The sequence below is a fragment of the Erpetoichthys calabaricus genome, chromosome 1 (genome assembly GCF_900747795.2).
Source record: "Erpetoichthys calabaricus chromosome 1, fErpCal1.3, whole genome shotgun sequence".
Classification (NCBI taxonomy): Eukaryota; Metazoa; Chordata; class Cladistia; order Polypteriformes; family Polypteridae; genus Erpetoichthys; species Erpetoichthys calabaricus.
The window spans coordinates 259,446,534-259,462,674 of record NC_041394.2 but is presented as its reverse complement, the minus strand read 5'-3'; the positions used below and the strand labels follow the sequence as shown (position 1 = coordinate 259,462,674).

The window sequence follows — 16,141 nt, the reverse complement described above, 5'->3', positions numbered from 1 at the left end:
TGTGGTCTGCAATAAAGTTTTATTCAATAAGAGCACTGACAAGATTAACAACTTTATTTGGTATAATAAGTGCTTGGCTAAAGATATTGTAAAAATCTCAATTGAAGATCAGAAATTTTGACATGTCTACATAATAATACCAGATAAACTAGAGAAGTAAATTGAAAATATGCACCATAAAAAATAATTTGAAATGTGTTTGAGATGTCTGTAATTGCCTTTCTAAGATGGTGCCAGTGTAAGATGAAAACATCTCAAATTCTGCTCATTTTGTTTATTTATTTATTGATTTTGGTATGGTTGATTTAAAATTAAAAGACTAAAATGTATGTGCAGCTTATGCAGTTTCTGTGGTAATGCCTATAATTACCCTACCTTGCTTAACATTATAGAGAAAACAGACTTCCATCCATTGCTTTGATGTAAATGGAGACCATCCACAGATCCTGTCTCAAATAATGTGTCTGCTTGTTCCAGTAAGTTTCCAGTTGCATCTCTTTTTTTAGCGGAATTAACAAGTGGCGCATAACCTGTGTATTACTAATTTATATTTGGCTGACAAGTTTCTCCAAGGCAACTAGCATGATCAGGATATTGAACATTACAAATGTTTACTGTTAGAGCACAGATACATCAAGAGACTTGTTCAGGATTTCACAGTGAAGCAGAAATGGAAATAGAAGCAGCACTTTTGTAGTGTTGATGTCCATTGCTTTAGTCACTGTACTACACATTTAAAGATATCCTTGGTGTCATTTCCTGTCAATCAGGCTCCTGTCAATCATGGAGAATCCACTGCATCCACTAAACAGTATCATCTCCAGACAGAGGAGCAGCTTCAGTGACAGACTACTGTAACTGTCCTGCTCCACTGACAGACGGAGGAGATCGTTCCTCCCCCACACTATGCGACACTTCAATTCCACCCGGGGGAGTAAACGTTAACACTATACAAAGTTACTGTTAGTTATACCTGCATTTTTATCACTGTTTAATTTAATATTGTTTTTTATCAGTATGCTGCTGCTGGAGTATGTGAATTTCCCCTTAGGATTAATAAAGTATCTATCTATCTATCTATCTATCTATCTATCTATCTATCTATCTATCTATCTATCTATCTATCTATCTATCTATCTATCTATCTATCTATCTATCTATCTATCTATCTATCTATCTTTCTATCTATCTATCTATCTATCTATTTTCATTTCCTCTGAATCACAGATGGTTTTTTGGACTTCTACTTCTGCTTGACAACTAAACTATATTAAGACAGAAATATTGCAAGGAGAACACACAGTAAGTCACCAAATTATATTTTAGTGACACATTCATTGGTCAGTGTGACAGTATACTTTTGTGACACACTTGAAGAAGCTATATTCAGCTATAGTCTGTCTCAGTTTTGCAGGTTATTGGACCAAAACATCTAAATCACAGCTGAATATCTTCTTCAGTCGGTTGTTTTAGTAGCATTTGGGAATTAATTTGTTTATAATTAAGAAATTATTTTTCACAAGAATGAGATATTATAACAATCTTTCTAAGCATAAAATATTATTTTCTTTGTAAATATCTATTTAATTATGACTTTCCTTAGTGTATACCTTATAATCAAAAACACCAGATGGTTGGGCTGGTGAGGGCTTCTGTGCTTTTCTGCATGAATCACAGTGGAAAACTAAGTGAGCATAGATTCTACAAAATTACAGACAACTGACTGGTGAGCTGATTCTGGACATTTTCCACATAAATCATAAAACCATATGCTAACAAAGATATGCCAACATATCTTATATGATTATGATGCTTTCAGAAGCACTAAACCTGTTTCTGCACAGTTTTCATAAGGCTGGCCATTGAAACAGAAATAAAAATTAACTACACTTTTAGAATGACTGAATGAATAGTTACTGAAATTTTATGAATTTTCAATTTCCAATTTTACCAAATTACTTCTGCTGGTGTATTTGACTGACATGTTTATACTTTTAAGTGTATCATTCTTCATGGAGATGTATGAATCATTTATTGTACTTTCCATCAAAAATAATATGTTATTGATTTTTTATAGTGTATATTTAATGTTATTCTAACGTAACCTGTTCAGAATGTAATTTTAAATATCTGGAGGAAGTGCATGGGTTTAATGTTTTTTTGATAGTACAGAGGAGGCATGTATATAGTGATAGCAGGTGGCATTTCTTCCATAACCCTGAGGTGCATTACCTGTAGTGTATCATCTGTTCAGTTGATTTAAATGTATTTGTAGGAAGGATTTTTTTCTTTTAGCTATTTGAAATTGATGGGAGTTTTTGTAAAATGTATATGGGCTTATACTATTAATGGAATAAAAAATGTACTAGAAAATAACCAAATTTCTCCACTTACAGTAAAGTGGCCATATCATTATCCATTGGAGACAAAATGTTCATAAATTAAATTAAATAATAATTACATTTTTAAAGTATATACTATAATGTTTGTTAACTTGCTAAACAGAGGTGTTTCTGCCTTAAGAGCCAGTGGGGCAAGTCACCACCAAATGTTGCACAAAATAAGTAATAAGCTTCCTTTGGTCATTTAACTTATTATTAAAACGTGTATAACAACCCTTAACAGTCTTGTTAAGCATTTTTTCTCAAATGTTGTATCATATGCTCAATGTAATTACTTCTCTAGAAAAATATTGCTTACTTAATAGTATGTGAAATGCTCCTGGTGCCGAGTGCTGCAAGCCCCAGGAACTGTATGAATTGGCACTGCAGTGTTGTTCTTTCCCTTATGTGTGTATGCACATGTGGAAACTGAATTTTCCAGTTTAGTAGTGGGCCATTAAGGTAACTGACCATTTGCTTGATTAAAGATTGCTGCAGTAAGAAAAAAAAGAGATCTATATAAGGAATTTGTAATTTACAAGATGATATGTGGTGTCTTGATTTTCATCAACAGCTGAAGAGTGCTGCACTAATTTTTGAAAAAAAATCCAACGTAGCCTACATGTGGTCCATTCTCTTTGTGGAAAGGATGTCAGCAGAATGATGCTTCTGTGTCAAAGAAACAGAGAATCCTGGGGCCTCATGTATAAATGGTGTGAATGCACAAAAATATTGGGTGTGCCCGTTTCCACGCACACTTTGAGATGTATAAAACTAAACTTGGCGTAAAGCCACACACATTTTTACAGCAGCTCCACCCCCTGCACTTACACAAATTTCTGTTTGGTTTTGCAAACTGGGGGCTTCAAAGCCAGTACAGATGGATGCTGATGTGAAACAAAGGGGAGTTTGGTAAATGGGGGGTTAGTAAAATAAGCAAATAAAGAAAAAAATCCTTCCATTTTTTATACTTTGTGCACTGTCCAAGACAATACCAGAATTTGACTAATGATAAAGGAGGAAATATGGCAATCAGGAAGATACTATCAAAATACTGTAACAGGGATGATTAACTGACTAGATTGAGACTTAAAGTCTTTAACACAAAGTCATGTCTGCAAGAAGAGTGCAGCAAGGGAGTGAGACAGACTGAGAGCACATTTGAAAAGAATGAAAGATGAAAATGCTGAAGAAGGGTATAAAAATGCTGCTTTAGTTGTTTAATAGCTTGGAATGTTTGAAGAAAAATGTGAGTGATTTAACAGGTTAAAAGATTGTTGGGTGTGTCTGAAAATGTTGTATTGTGCCTAAGAAACAATATGTAATTTCTTTACCTGCAATTACTTTTGAAAATGGTACCATTTAAATCATTAAAACAATTGCTAAAAATATACTAAACACACAAAATTAGAACTGTCTGGTATAAATTAACAGAGGTCTGAATTATTTTGGGTTAAAATATTTAGAGTTTGTCAGTCAGTCATTCTCCAACCCGCTATATCCTAAAACGGGGGTCTGCTGGAGCCAATCCCAGCCAACACAGGGCGCAAGGCAGGAACAGATACCTAGACAGGGCCCCAGCCCACCTCAGATATTTACAGTTTGGAATATGTATAACATTTAGTAATGAAAATGTCTCTACATTTGCTTATAAAAACATTTATAAATATGAAAAACATTTTCCTTCAAATCCTGATTAAATTTTAAGGAAAAATGCTCTTTTGATAATTATAAAATATAAAGGAAACAATATCTTTCAAGAAATAAAATGCTACCAAGTGTGGTGTGTGTGAGGATGTGTAGGTGTTTTTTGAAAGTATAGATGTTTTATTTATGTGCATTATATAGGTAAAGTATGTTTAAGCCGACTATTTAATTGACTACTCTGAAGGAATTTTAAATATAAATAGGTTTGAATTATAAGGTGTTCATTGCATATGATAAACTAATTTTCTTTCCCATTCTTTTTTAATGTTTAAGAATTGAGTCTATTTTAAATGTGAAATAGAATAGAAAGTTAATGTTTGAATAACTACATAGCTGTTTGAAGGTTTAGTTTTGTTTTCTTTAATTTGATGTTCAAAGGAAACATTTTGGGCAGTTTGCGAAAATTCTAAAGCCTAAGGTAGAAATGCATGTGTTAATTTAATTAGTAGTAAAAATAATACCTTAAAAAACAACTGTTATATGTATAAAGTGACTGTTTTACTTTGACAATAACAAGTTAAAAGGTACACTTAATAGATATATTTCAAGGTAATTACAGCTGATCTAAATGGCTTTTGAAATAATTTAAATGACTCTGTATGGGAAAAGATAAAATATGTTTTGTATGCATTAAGGTTAGCTTTTGACGTAGTAAAATATCTATCACTCTTGTAAATGATTTTTAAGAACCTGACACTGACATATAAAGAAAAATGTGCACATACTTGAAAAATATTCTGAAATTAGAAAAATGAAAAGGGGAATGTGGACCATAACTGTTTTTGCTTTTTTTTTTTTTACCTTTTTTCTAAAGCTAATTAGGAATTTCGAAGCCCAAACTGGATTTCTTCCTTGACTTCTACAAACTGTGCTGACTGCGAGATGTTCTCTAAAGGACATTAGTAACTCCTAACTCCCTTGCCTGCAGGCACTAACCACTCCTCATATTCAAAGCACACAGTGAACACAGACCCAAACACATATGTACTTTAGAATTATAAATGGGAGTTTTCTCGATTCTACAGGACCCTCCATAGTAACATTTGGCTGTTACTATTTTGTTTTATTAATGGGACCAGTTTCAGGGTTTTCCCAGACATATACCCTGTGGTTCCCCATTCCCTCTAGTAAAACATATAGAAAAACTGACATATTTGTTAAAGAAGATGGAATCATTGACATTGTGTAATAGTAAATGGATTTTGGGTTACCAGGTTACTTTCAGAGCAGCAAAAATTAAGTGCCAATAGGTTGAATATTTTGATACCAACTAAGTGCCTCTTCCATGAGTATATACACTTGTTTTAATGGATATGCATTTCAATTGAATGGAGGCCACAATAGCATCCAAAGCAGATACAACTATAGTAGTTAAGTTTTAATCGAATTATCAAATACATATGGGATCAGATACAAAGGAAAACCCCAACTTCAAGCAGAAACAAGCTATATCAGAAAGAGATCAAGCCATGGATTGAGCCTTCAACCAGTTGACAAATGAACCTCTGTTTGTTGCAACATACTAAAGTTCCAGTTTACTAAAGGCATCACAGATTCCCAGTGCAAACAAACCAACTGAAAATTTAAGGTGTTATGTGCTGGTAAACTGTGACACCAAAAAAGGTTCAAATTAGCTTCATAGGTCTCCGGTTGTAGAAGGTATTCATCCACATTGGATCATAAATTTTAGATATTAATATACTTTTCTTTGGGGGTATTGGACCCAAAGACCTGACAATTGTATCATATTAAATCCTTCAATATAAAAGGAATTTTTGCCAAATCCTAATATATATTTTTCTGCAGAAACATAATTCCAGGAGAATTTCAACCATGGAGTGATAGGAAATATAGGAAGTTAATTATATGAAAGCACAACAAAGCAAATTGAACTCTTTACATGAGCAAAATGTACTTACTGAATATTTGTTATATTTTGTTAATAGAAATATTGTATGATTATTCTGAATTAATTTGCTTTGTATTTAACTTGTACACCATTGGGGATATTGTGGAAAAGTAAATCAAAACTTCTGTCAAACCAGTAAAATATAAAAGGTTAAACTAAGATCAATTAATTTCTGAAATCACATAATCCAAAACTGGGATTATGGGGATCCCACAGTTCTGGCCCTGGCATCACTGGAAACAAGGCATTGCCTGAACCTGCATAGGAATAATAATCCATTACAGGGCACATTCACATACACACTATGTCAAATTAAAGTTGCCAAGTGATCATGCATTTGCACCTTAAGAGGTTAAAACTCTTAGCACTTTATAAATATTAATTTGTGTTTACCGTTTCATCAATAAAATTGTAAAAGAATGTTTTGCTTTAAAGTCTTAATGGTCTGCCAAAGCAGAGAAAGGCAGAATATTTTTGGATGAACCAGGGGAGGGGAGAGATAAATAATCAAAGTTCAATCAGAAACTGAAACTAGCAAACCCAATTCATAAACCAATGACGAAGTCAAAAATAATGCGAGAATGTGTCGCTGTGAAATACTTTTAACCCCATTCACTCCTGACAGAATCTCAAACAGTAGGATGCATATATTACTTAATACATTACGAATGAGTAGCTCATGATTCACAACTTTCTTAATGATGTGATAGCAACATAAAAGTTAGAAAAAAGTAAACTACCTCATTCCATCTTTGGTGAATAGCCATAGGAATGTCTGCTTTTACTTGAAATGTTACCTTAATATACCCTCTGCACAAGTCCTTTATAGATAGATAGATAGATCTTTATTGTCATTGTCACTTTTACAAAGGAACAACGAAATTGAAATTTATACATACTATTAAACAAATTGTTATGGTTCTGTAAGCAGTAATAATCTGGATTTTAAATACACAAATAATTAACTAAGAGGAGAACAAGATTTAAAGCCGTGAAAAGTAGTTAGAGACAAACAGAGGTTTAGGTAGTGAAAAACAAAGAAATGTCAGTTGAGAAATATCAGTACGCAAATGATTTATCAGTAATTGAAACTCATAACAGTAGTTATTCTTTAGCCATCACTAAATTAGGAATGGTAAACATTTGCAAAAATATATTTTTGATCAAAACTAGGATACAGCTTGCCACTATGTTAAATAATTAGGGAGCCATGATGCTAGACATGGCTGCCGTATATTATGTGGCCAGGAAACATGCTCTGCCATGGTTAACAAAATGATTGTGTCTATGGTGAAACAATGATGACACTAAAACAACTCTAAAATTGAATAAACCGTTATAGAACTAGAATAAACCAGATTGGTTCAAAACAGGTTGTAACATATATAATACTAAACTGTTTTAATTTGTTGGTAATGTAAAAGTATTTTAAAAAATCTTCAAGGTAGTACTCACCACATTTGTAACTTAATTCTTTCTTGATAATTTCCTTAACTTCTTCCACCTATAAGATTTAAGGAACAGATCGTGACACGTTATTCCCATAGAATGGATGCAAAGAGTGGTAGTTGTAAAACAATCAGCCTTTTTTGTATAATTCATTTGATAGCGATTTAGTCATTTACTTCAAACAGACCGCTTGACAGCATTTTAACACTTCTAGTTGACTGCGGTAAGTCCAGGATTTAAGCAAATTAAACATTAACACTATTACAAAGCCTATTACAAAGCAATTCCCATTACTTTTTACCTACAAAACAAAGCATTGCATGTAGGCACAATAAAATTTAGGGTATTTCAACGAAAATAAGCAGATTCAAAAGATTTTATTTCAAAGCTAAAAACATAGAAGATATTCAATAAAAGTATATTTCCACTTTTGGCATTGTACAGAAATGATTAATTTGGTTGTCTCATTATCATTATATCAAGTCTCCAAAGAAGTCAGGAGGTCTTCTGATTTACCACTTGCTCAAAGCGCATTTTTAGGCAATTTCATTAGTTTTGTCTTCCATTGTGCCTCTTGGCTTAAAGTGTACTTTGTACCATCTTTAATTTTTCTGCATTTGCATTATCATCCTGTTTTCTTTTCTTGTGTTGTCACTCTAAGACAGGTTTAATATTATTCTTGTTGAAAAACATCATCAACAAACTTATTTAAAATATTTGGCTTTTGTTTCTGCATCAGTGAATATTGATGCTGTGTTTTCAATTGATATGTCAATGATAGAAATAGCATTAAAATACTTATGATGAGTCTGTCGTAATTAAAATGTGAACTAAAATACTGTACAATCAGTAGTTTAGCAGTTTCTTTTCATTTATACTAGTTGTGATGAAAATAAAACAGAACAGCACACTAACATAAATATTTTAAAGTGAAATTCTGCCGTTTTACCTGTCTTTCTTTATGATATTATGGCCTTATTTCAGGATGTGATTTTTTTCTCTGTTTCTTTTGTCATACCGTTTCTATGCAAGTGGTCACGTATGCAGTTAGTTATTTGAATACAAAGAGATGAACAGGTTTCCATGAGTCTCATCTTCTACATTAATTCAATTTTTTGTGTTCTGCAAAACCTACTGCCACAGCTGACCTTATGCCATTTCAGATTCCAGTTGTACCCATCTATTACATTTATGTTTGGTTGTTTCTGTTCAAGTCACAAAGGTTACTAATTTGCAATACTGAAAACAGGCAGGTTTGAAAAAGTTCATATTTTGATCCATCCATCCATCTTCCAAACCCATTTTCAGAGCAGAGTTGCAATACAACTGGAGCTATCCCAGCAAGCAAAGGGCACAGGGTAGACATAATCCCTGGACAGGGTGCCAGCCCATTGCAGGGTGAATACACAGACACACACACAAGGGCCTATTTAGCATCACCATTTCACCTAAGCTGCTTGTCCTTGGAATGTGGGAGGAAACTGGAGCATCCAGAAGAAATCCACGTGACGATAATATAGTCATATGTCTAGGTGATTTAGTAACAAGTCTTCATACTTTCTGCATGAAACTCTACAATAATTCTTGTATAAAGTTTTCACACAAAAGTGTTTTACAATATTTTAGAGGTTCCTGTAGTTTAATTTGAATGCTTTTTTTCCACAAATTTGCAATGAGTTAATTCAGACATTTTACTAAATTGGTGAAAAATACAATCTATGTGTGCATAATTTAACAGTAGAATATGCTACAGATTACGCAAATAGGACACTTGTTGAAATAAAAATACAATAATAAAATAGAGTACATTGTAATAAGATTAAACTCACTTTTTTATCTTGCATTTTGTAATTTTGTTATTTGTAGTTTAATAAATTACCTTAAGTAGAATTTGTAAACCTAAATGGCCATAATTTCGATTCACTTGTAATTTTTTACATTTTCATTTTAGCAATGAAAAGGTTTAAATTATTAACAATACTTTTTATACCTCCAGTTTCTAAAATAAAAAATCCATGCCGTTATCTGAGTTTGGTGGAATGTAACCCACTTTACCGGTGTGGATGTGCTTTTTTACTTTCATTTTCTTTTAATTTTTCATTCTCTTGCTGTTCACTCAGAAAGATAAAACAAAGAAAAATATTTAAATATTCCAATACATCACAGACAGCATATGTTCTCCTCTCAATTTGCATGCTATGCGCCGTTGTGAACAGGAGGGCTGAACGCACCCTAAGGAGACACGGCTGCTCCTCCAAAACCCCTTTTAAGCGGTGATACAATGGGAAACAAATAACAGTTGTTTTTTATACCTCCTCTTTGCTCGATCAGCTGCTGGCTTGCTGCTTATGCCGTGCCGCATGATCTGCATGTCACACAGCGCTTCGAACGTTTAAAAGCCTGTACAGCAGCTCTCCTTGTGTCTCTCTTCCTTGTCTCTCTTCTCCCCCAGACATCCTCAAACACTATTTGACCTCTTTTCGCTGTTACGTTATTTCACAGAGTAATATTTTCTGTTTGTTTGCGCTAATGCGATCTTTACTCTCATTTTTTTGAGACTTTCGAATTTTCCTTCTTCCTTTATCTCTAACCTGCTCTGCATGTGTATCATGGGACTTGCTTCCAAAGGTTGTAAGTATGACATGACTTGCCCGCCTCACGGGACATGAAAATGTCTCTCTGTCTCTCTTCAAAAGATCACATCTCGTTGCAGGAAAAAAGTCTTGTATCGTCGCAAGATTTTTTTTATAATAGAGAGATAGCTTTTAATACAAACATAGATAGATAGATAGATAGATAGATAGATAGATAGATAGATAGATAGATAGATAGATAGATAGATAGATAGATAGATAGATAGATAGATAGATAGATAGATAGATAGATAGATAGATAGATAGATAGATAGATAGATAGATAGATAGATAGATAGATAGATCACTATGTATAATATATTACTCAGCTGAGTTACAGATAAATTTTGGGGTGAGGCCATGGAATAGGCAGAACCTCTGGTTATGTATACAAAGCTAATATATGTATTCCTTGATTTTCTCCCTTAGGATATTTAGAGGATATTTGTCAAGTATTCAGCATAAATTTTTCACAGCTTCACCATTTTGGCTACAACCACATGACAGAATTATTTGAAAATGTAAACCATACCGCAGACAGGCAAATATTACAGAGACTATACTGGAGTGAAACCTGACTCAAAATGTTGTGCTGACATGGGCTGCACTCTATTGCCATTTTCTCTTTGCAAAGCTTGGAAAGGTGACTGGGTCTGGCCAAACAAATATTCTTCAAGCAGAATGAGCCATTCATTTTGTGGTTTTTGTGTTGATACAAGTCTTGCCACAATCACTTATGAGTGAGTCTTCAAAGTAAATCCCACACACTTAGTAAATAAAAAAAAGGATACACAGAAATCATGCATGGTAAATAATACTATCTCAAAAATATATGATATTTCTTTTAAATTCTGTTTTTTTTTTATCCTACAGCTATACAGTTAACCCATAAGGTACACTATTGAAAATACAGTAACACATTAACAAGACAGGAGCAGTTCAGGACTTTACTTCATTATAAGAAACCTTTTTTTATCTGATACAGATCTACGATTTAAGTAATATGGATACACATTGTATCCACCTGGATTTTCCACAGCTCCTTTCATGCCACTTCATGCACTCTCATCTGCCTTATCCCCTGCCTGCACATTCAGAGCACTGACTCTGCTTCACATTGTTCAGGGCCAGAGGCAACACCATCTGTCTCATTTTCAATTACTCCATGAGCTGAACACTCCGAGGCCAATGGATTTTGCAGAGGAGAAATGCCTCCTGCTTGCAGTGAGTGCTCCCTAGCCACATGGCCTTGCTTCTTCTTCCACATGCTTCATCAGTTGCTTTTATGACTGGCTGCTATCCCAAATGTTTCTGATACCCACCTTCTTCCAACTCCATAATCTATATTTAAGTTTCTAAAGATACTGCTTAACATTTCTGTTACATACAACAACAAAAATAACAACATTTATTTATATAGCACATTTTCATACAAATAATGCAGCTCAAAGTGCTTTACATGATGAAGAAAGAGAAAAAAGACAAAATAAATAAGAATTAAAATAAGAGAACACTAATTAACATAGAATAAAAGTAAGGTCCGATGGCCAGGGAGGACAGAAAAAACAAAAAAACTCCAGACAGCTGGAGAAAAAATAAAATCTGCAGGGGTTCCAGGCCACGAGACCACCCAGCCCCCTCTAGGCATTCTACCTAACATAAATGATCAGTCCTAATTGTAATCAGGGTTCTCATGGAAGAACTTGATGATGAACATACTGGGTAAATAATATTTTTACTTTTATAAATGTTAAAATATGTAGCATACGTGTGAAATACCTAAGCACTTATGCATAATAACTTCATGTTACAGTATGCTCCAAGTGAAGTACAGATGACTATTCAGTATAGGAAGATTGTGCAATGACCTTCACTGCATTGCACGTGTGCCATGTTGTTTTTTTTTTACCAAATTCCTTATAATGGACATTCATTCTCAGAGGAGTAGTTAACTGAGGTAGTACCAGTGATGAGCGAATATCGAGGAGTTGCCTTTGCCATGAGTTCAGTGAAATCACAGAAATGTTAAGGATATCTGATACATTAAAGACAATGTGGAAAGAGGACCTCAACTAGTTCTGAGATGAATATAATGGTGCAGTGGTCTTTTACAGTATGTGTCCCTGAGGGCTAGGGATAAAGAAGGCCAACTATGCTGGACCGATTATGGTTACCAAACATTTGTTTTGAGCTCTAAGGCTGCAGTTTTAACCACTGCGCCACCATGCTTCAAACAACTAAAAACACAGAAGGATTGGATACCACAAACAAAATAAAATAAACAGCCACAAACTAGCAATAAGTAAATAAATTATAGATCATTGTGCTGACAGAGTTCCATTCTTGGTGCACACATGGGCCATGCCATAAAGGTTTATGGTCTGCACTGGCCAAAATGGACCAAACTCAAAATTTAAAATGGGGAATGAACCATTTAAAACATCTGGCTAAATCACAAAATAAAGTCTTTAATTAATAAAAAAAATTATTAACAAAAAATATTCAAAAGAAAACAGAAGGAGAGCTGAACAACAGTAGGACATCTAGTGCTTCATCACTGGAATTTAGATTTCCACCAAACATATACAGTGGAACCTCGGTTCACGACCATAATTCGTTCCAAAACTCTGGTCGTAAACTGAGTTGGTCGTGAACCGAAGCAATTTCTCCCATAGGATTGTATGTAAATGCATTTAATCCGTTCCAGACCGTATGAACTGTATGTATATATAGGGATGGGAATTGATAAGATTTTCACGATTCCGATTCCATTTTCGATTCTGTTTAACAATTCGATTCTTTATCGATTCTCCTATCGATTCTTTTTTTTAAAAAAGGAGAACACACAGGTCGATTAGCTTAGAACTTTGTTTTATATCTTATCTTTGAACAAGATAGAAATTTAGGAGTAGCATGACCTTACAAACCCAACAGTGAGATCTTAAGAGATCCACAGCCTACGGCTCCTCGATGGGGTGCCACGGGGTCCCCAGAAAAAAAATTGTAAATGTAAAATAATAATAAAATAAATATTCTTCTGTAGCAATAACAAAGTATAACATAAATTATTCTGTGGCAATTACACAAGAATGTCCAGTAACATTTACACTCTCCTTTTTAAAAGTATATATGAGCTGAGCACTCAAAAATAAAACTACATCAGCCAACAACAAATACAATCAACTCAAGTCCAATGGAACTGTGCACTGTGCAATTCTGCAACCATCAACTATTTTGACAGCTACATCCATGTTGGCCGCATTATCAACAGTGGCGGCCACAACCTTGTCTTTGATACCATACTCCTCCAAGATCTCATCAATCTCCTCTGCTACAGCTGTCCCTGGTACACTGGTTTGGTTTTGAGGAATTTTTCTTGAGCCTGGCCATTCCTGACATAATGCAGTGGTACTATGAGGTAATGATCTTGACTAAAACTTGTCCATCCATCTGCAGTGACGGCTGCCTTCAACACATGTTTCAGCTCAGAAATCAGATTTGCCTTTTCAACCGCATACTAAACAGGGATCAAGTGGTTGGTTAAACTGTCTCTGTTTGGGGCTTTGTACTTAGGGTTCAGAGTCTTTGTCATTTCTCTAAAAGATTTATAAATGGAAACGGATGAAACATCTGGTAAGAGGAGAACATGCAACTTTGCCATTCCCTGACTTAGCCTACAATTAAACACATTCACTTACCGAAAATCGGGAGCATCTACTGTGGCAAATGGGTGCAAGCCTTTTACCACAAACTTAGTCACTGCTCGGTGACATTCGTCTATCCTGGCCTGTGTCATTTTACTTTTCCCCGCCTCTGTGAAAGGAGACGCTACCGGCAGACTGCAGCGAGAACTGCCAGCATCTGAGACAGCCAGACTCTGTCTGTCTCTCTCGTCATGGTCATCTAAATGCAATGCACAGTAATAGCAGGTTTTGCAATAAGGCAAATTGTGCTAACATAATATGCAATGTTAGTTGATTAGTTACCTGCCGTATTAACGGGAGAGGACCTGCAAACGTTACCGATGCTGCTGGGTTGAGATTCATTAGTCCGGAGCGGATCAAAAACACGACATTCATTTAAGGTTATCGCGTGTTTTGTGAGCAAATGCTTTTGCATATTCGTTTCCTCCCTTTGATGAAATATCTACTTTGCAAGTATTGCAGATTGCCCTGTTGTCATCCTTTCTCGTAAAGTATAACCAAACTTTTGAGCGTTTGTGCCGCTTAGGCACCATGTTTCCTGCTGGGTAAATGACGCTACACAACGTGGTGACGTCACTCGAGGCGACTGGAATCGATAGGGGAATTGTTTGCAGAAATGGCAAACAATTCCAAGGAATTGAAACAGTGGGAACCGGTTCTCAACAAGAACTGGTTTTCGATTCCCATCCCTATGTATATATATATATTTTTTAGTTTTTAAGCACAAATATAGTTAATTATACCATAGAATGCACAGCATAATGGTAAACTAAATGTAAAAACATTGAATAACACTGAGAAAACCTTGAACAACAGCGAAAACTAACACTGCAATAGTTCGCGCTATAGTGCTAGGAACCGCTCGCTAAAAACACTTTTTTTAATGAGTTTTAAGCATAGGGAAAAAAATGAACATTTGAAAAATCCGTAGTTTAATAAACCACCAAGAAAAGTAACATTGCAACAATGCAGGCTACGAACCGATCACTGTAAATAGAACTGAAAACAAAAGCAAGCCTTCTCTACCTTATGCGTCCCTCGCTCGCTCTCTCTCTCGCCTGTGTGTGTGTGTGCATCTCAGCCTGGAGCGCCTGTGTGTGTGTCTCTCTAGCGCGCTCCTGTGTGTGTGCGCGCGCCTCTCTCTCCCACGCCTGTGTGTGTGTGCGTGCATCTCTCTTTTGCGAGCCTGGAGCGCCTGTGTGTGTGTCTCTCTAGCGCACTCCTGTGTGTGTGCGCGGCTCTCTCTGTCTCGCGCTGCCTGTGTGTGTGCCTCTGTCTCTCGCGCTGCCTCTCTCTCGCGCTGCCTCTGTGTGTGTGTGTGTGTGTGTGTGTGTGTGTGTTGCGCTCTCTCGCTCTCTTTCTTGCTCGCTGCACAGGAAATGCACTTGGAGGAACTGAACATGTACAAACTGAAAGGGAATCTGGCTTGTTTGTATACCGAGTGTGTGGTCGTGAACCGAGGCAAAAGTTTGGCGAACTTTTTGGTCGTAAACCGAGTTGTTCGTGTACTGAGACGTTCGTGAACCGAGGTTCCACTGTATAAGCCTTGGGACTTCCCACAGCTGAGGCTCAACATAAAGAAAACAAGGTACATAAAACAAAGAACTAATAAATTCTTAGTAACATAATACTGTAATAAACGTTGATAAAAGGTGGCGATACCCAGAGACTAATGTCTCTCAAAACTTAACTTTTGACAGGGAAAGGCTCACATACAGGTTTAGGACATTTGGCTTTCTTTTTGGATTTTGAGTTTTTACTCAATGTTTTGAACTTCTAACAATCTATTTTTCTTTCTGGCTCATTTAATATTAGACCTGTAGTTTATATTTGACTTCTTTTTTGTTTTTCTATTCTGGTTCTCTCATTTTCTACTCGTTTAAGACACATTTTTCATTCTGTTACAAATATGTGGCAGGTGATACCATAAGAGCTTTGGTCAAGTTAGCGTTTCAGTCCATGGAATATTATGAGCGTTTTGGAACCTTAAGAATCAATGATTGCTGATATAGCAAAAGATTTCTTATTTTACTTTAGAATGTGGTCTATGAGACTGTAAACTGCCTAGAAGGTGGGATCACCAGTTGGCGCAGACTGGCAGAGCTGTGACTTTGCCATTGGACCCCCAGAGGTTTGTATTTTAAAGGGTGCTGTTTAATGAATTTGTTGTTTTCCTACCATCTGGTCTAAACTGGTCATTCCATTTCTGTTCTTGAACATATGCTGCCCTGACATTTCTCAAATGTTAACTAAAAATATTGCCTTCTATACTATCATTTGCCTTGCTATGTGTGTAAAATGTGTATGTGTATTTCACTGTTTCTGTATTGTATTAGTAAGTCTTTGTAAGCATTCTGA

General features: G+C 35.3%; 1 protein-coding gene across 1 annotated transcript in view; it reads right to left on the bottom strand.

The window, feature by feature from the left end:
* Positions 1–16,141, bottom strand: part of col7a1l (collagen type VII alpha 1-like) — a 548,766-nt gene that overhangs the window by 23,112 nt on the left and 509,513 nt on the right. Inside the window, exon 104 of the mRNA XM_051929632.1 lies at positions 7,453–7,501. Coding sequence (XP_051785592.1) covers positions 7,453–7,501 — 49 coding nt within the window. The remainder of the gene's footprint in view (positions 1–7,452; positions 7,502–16,141) is intronic.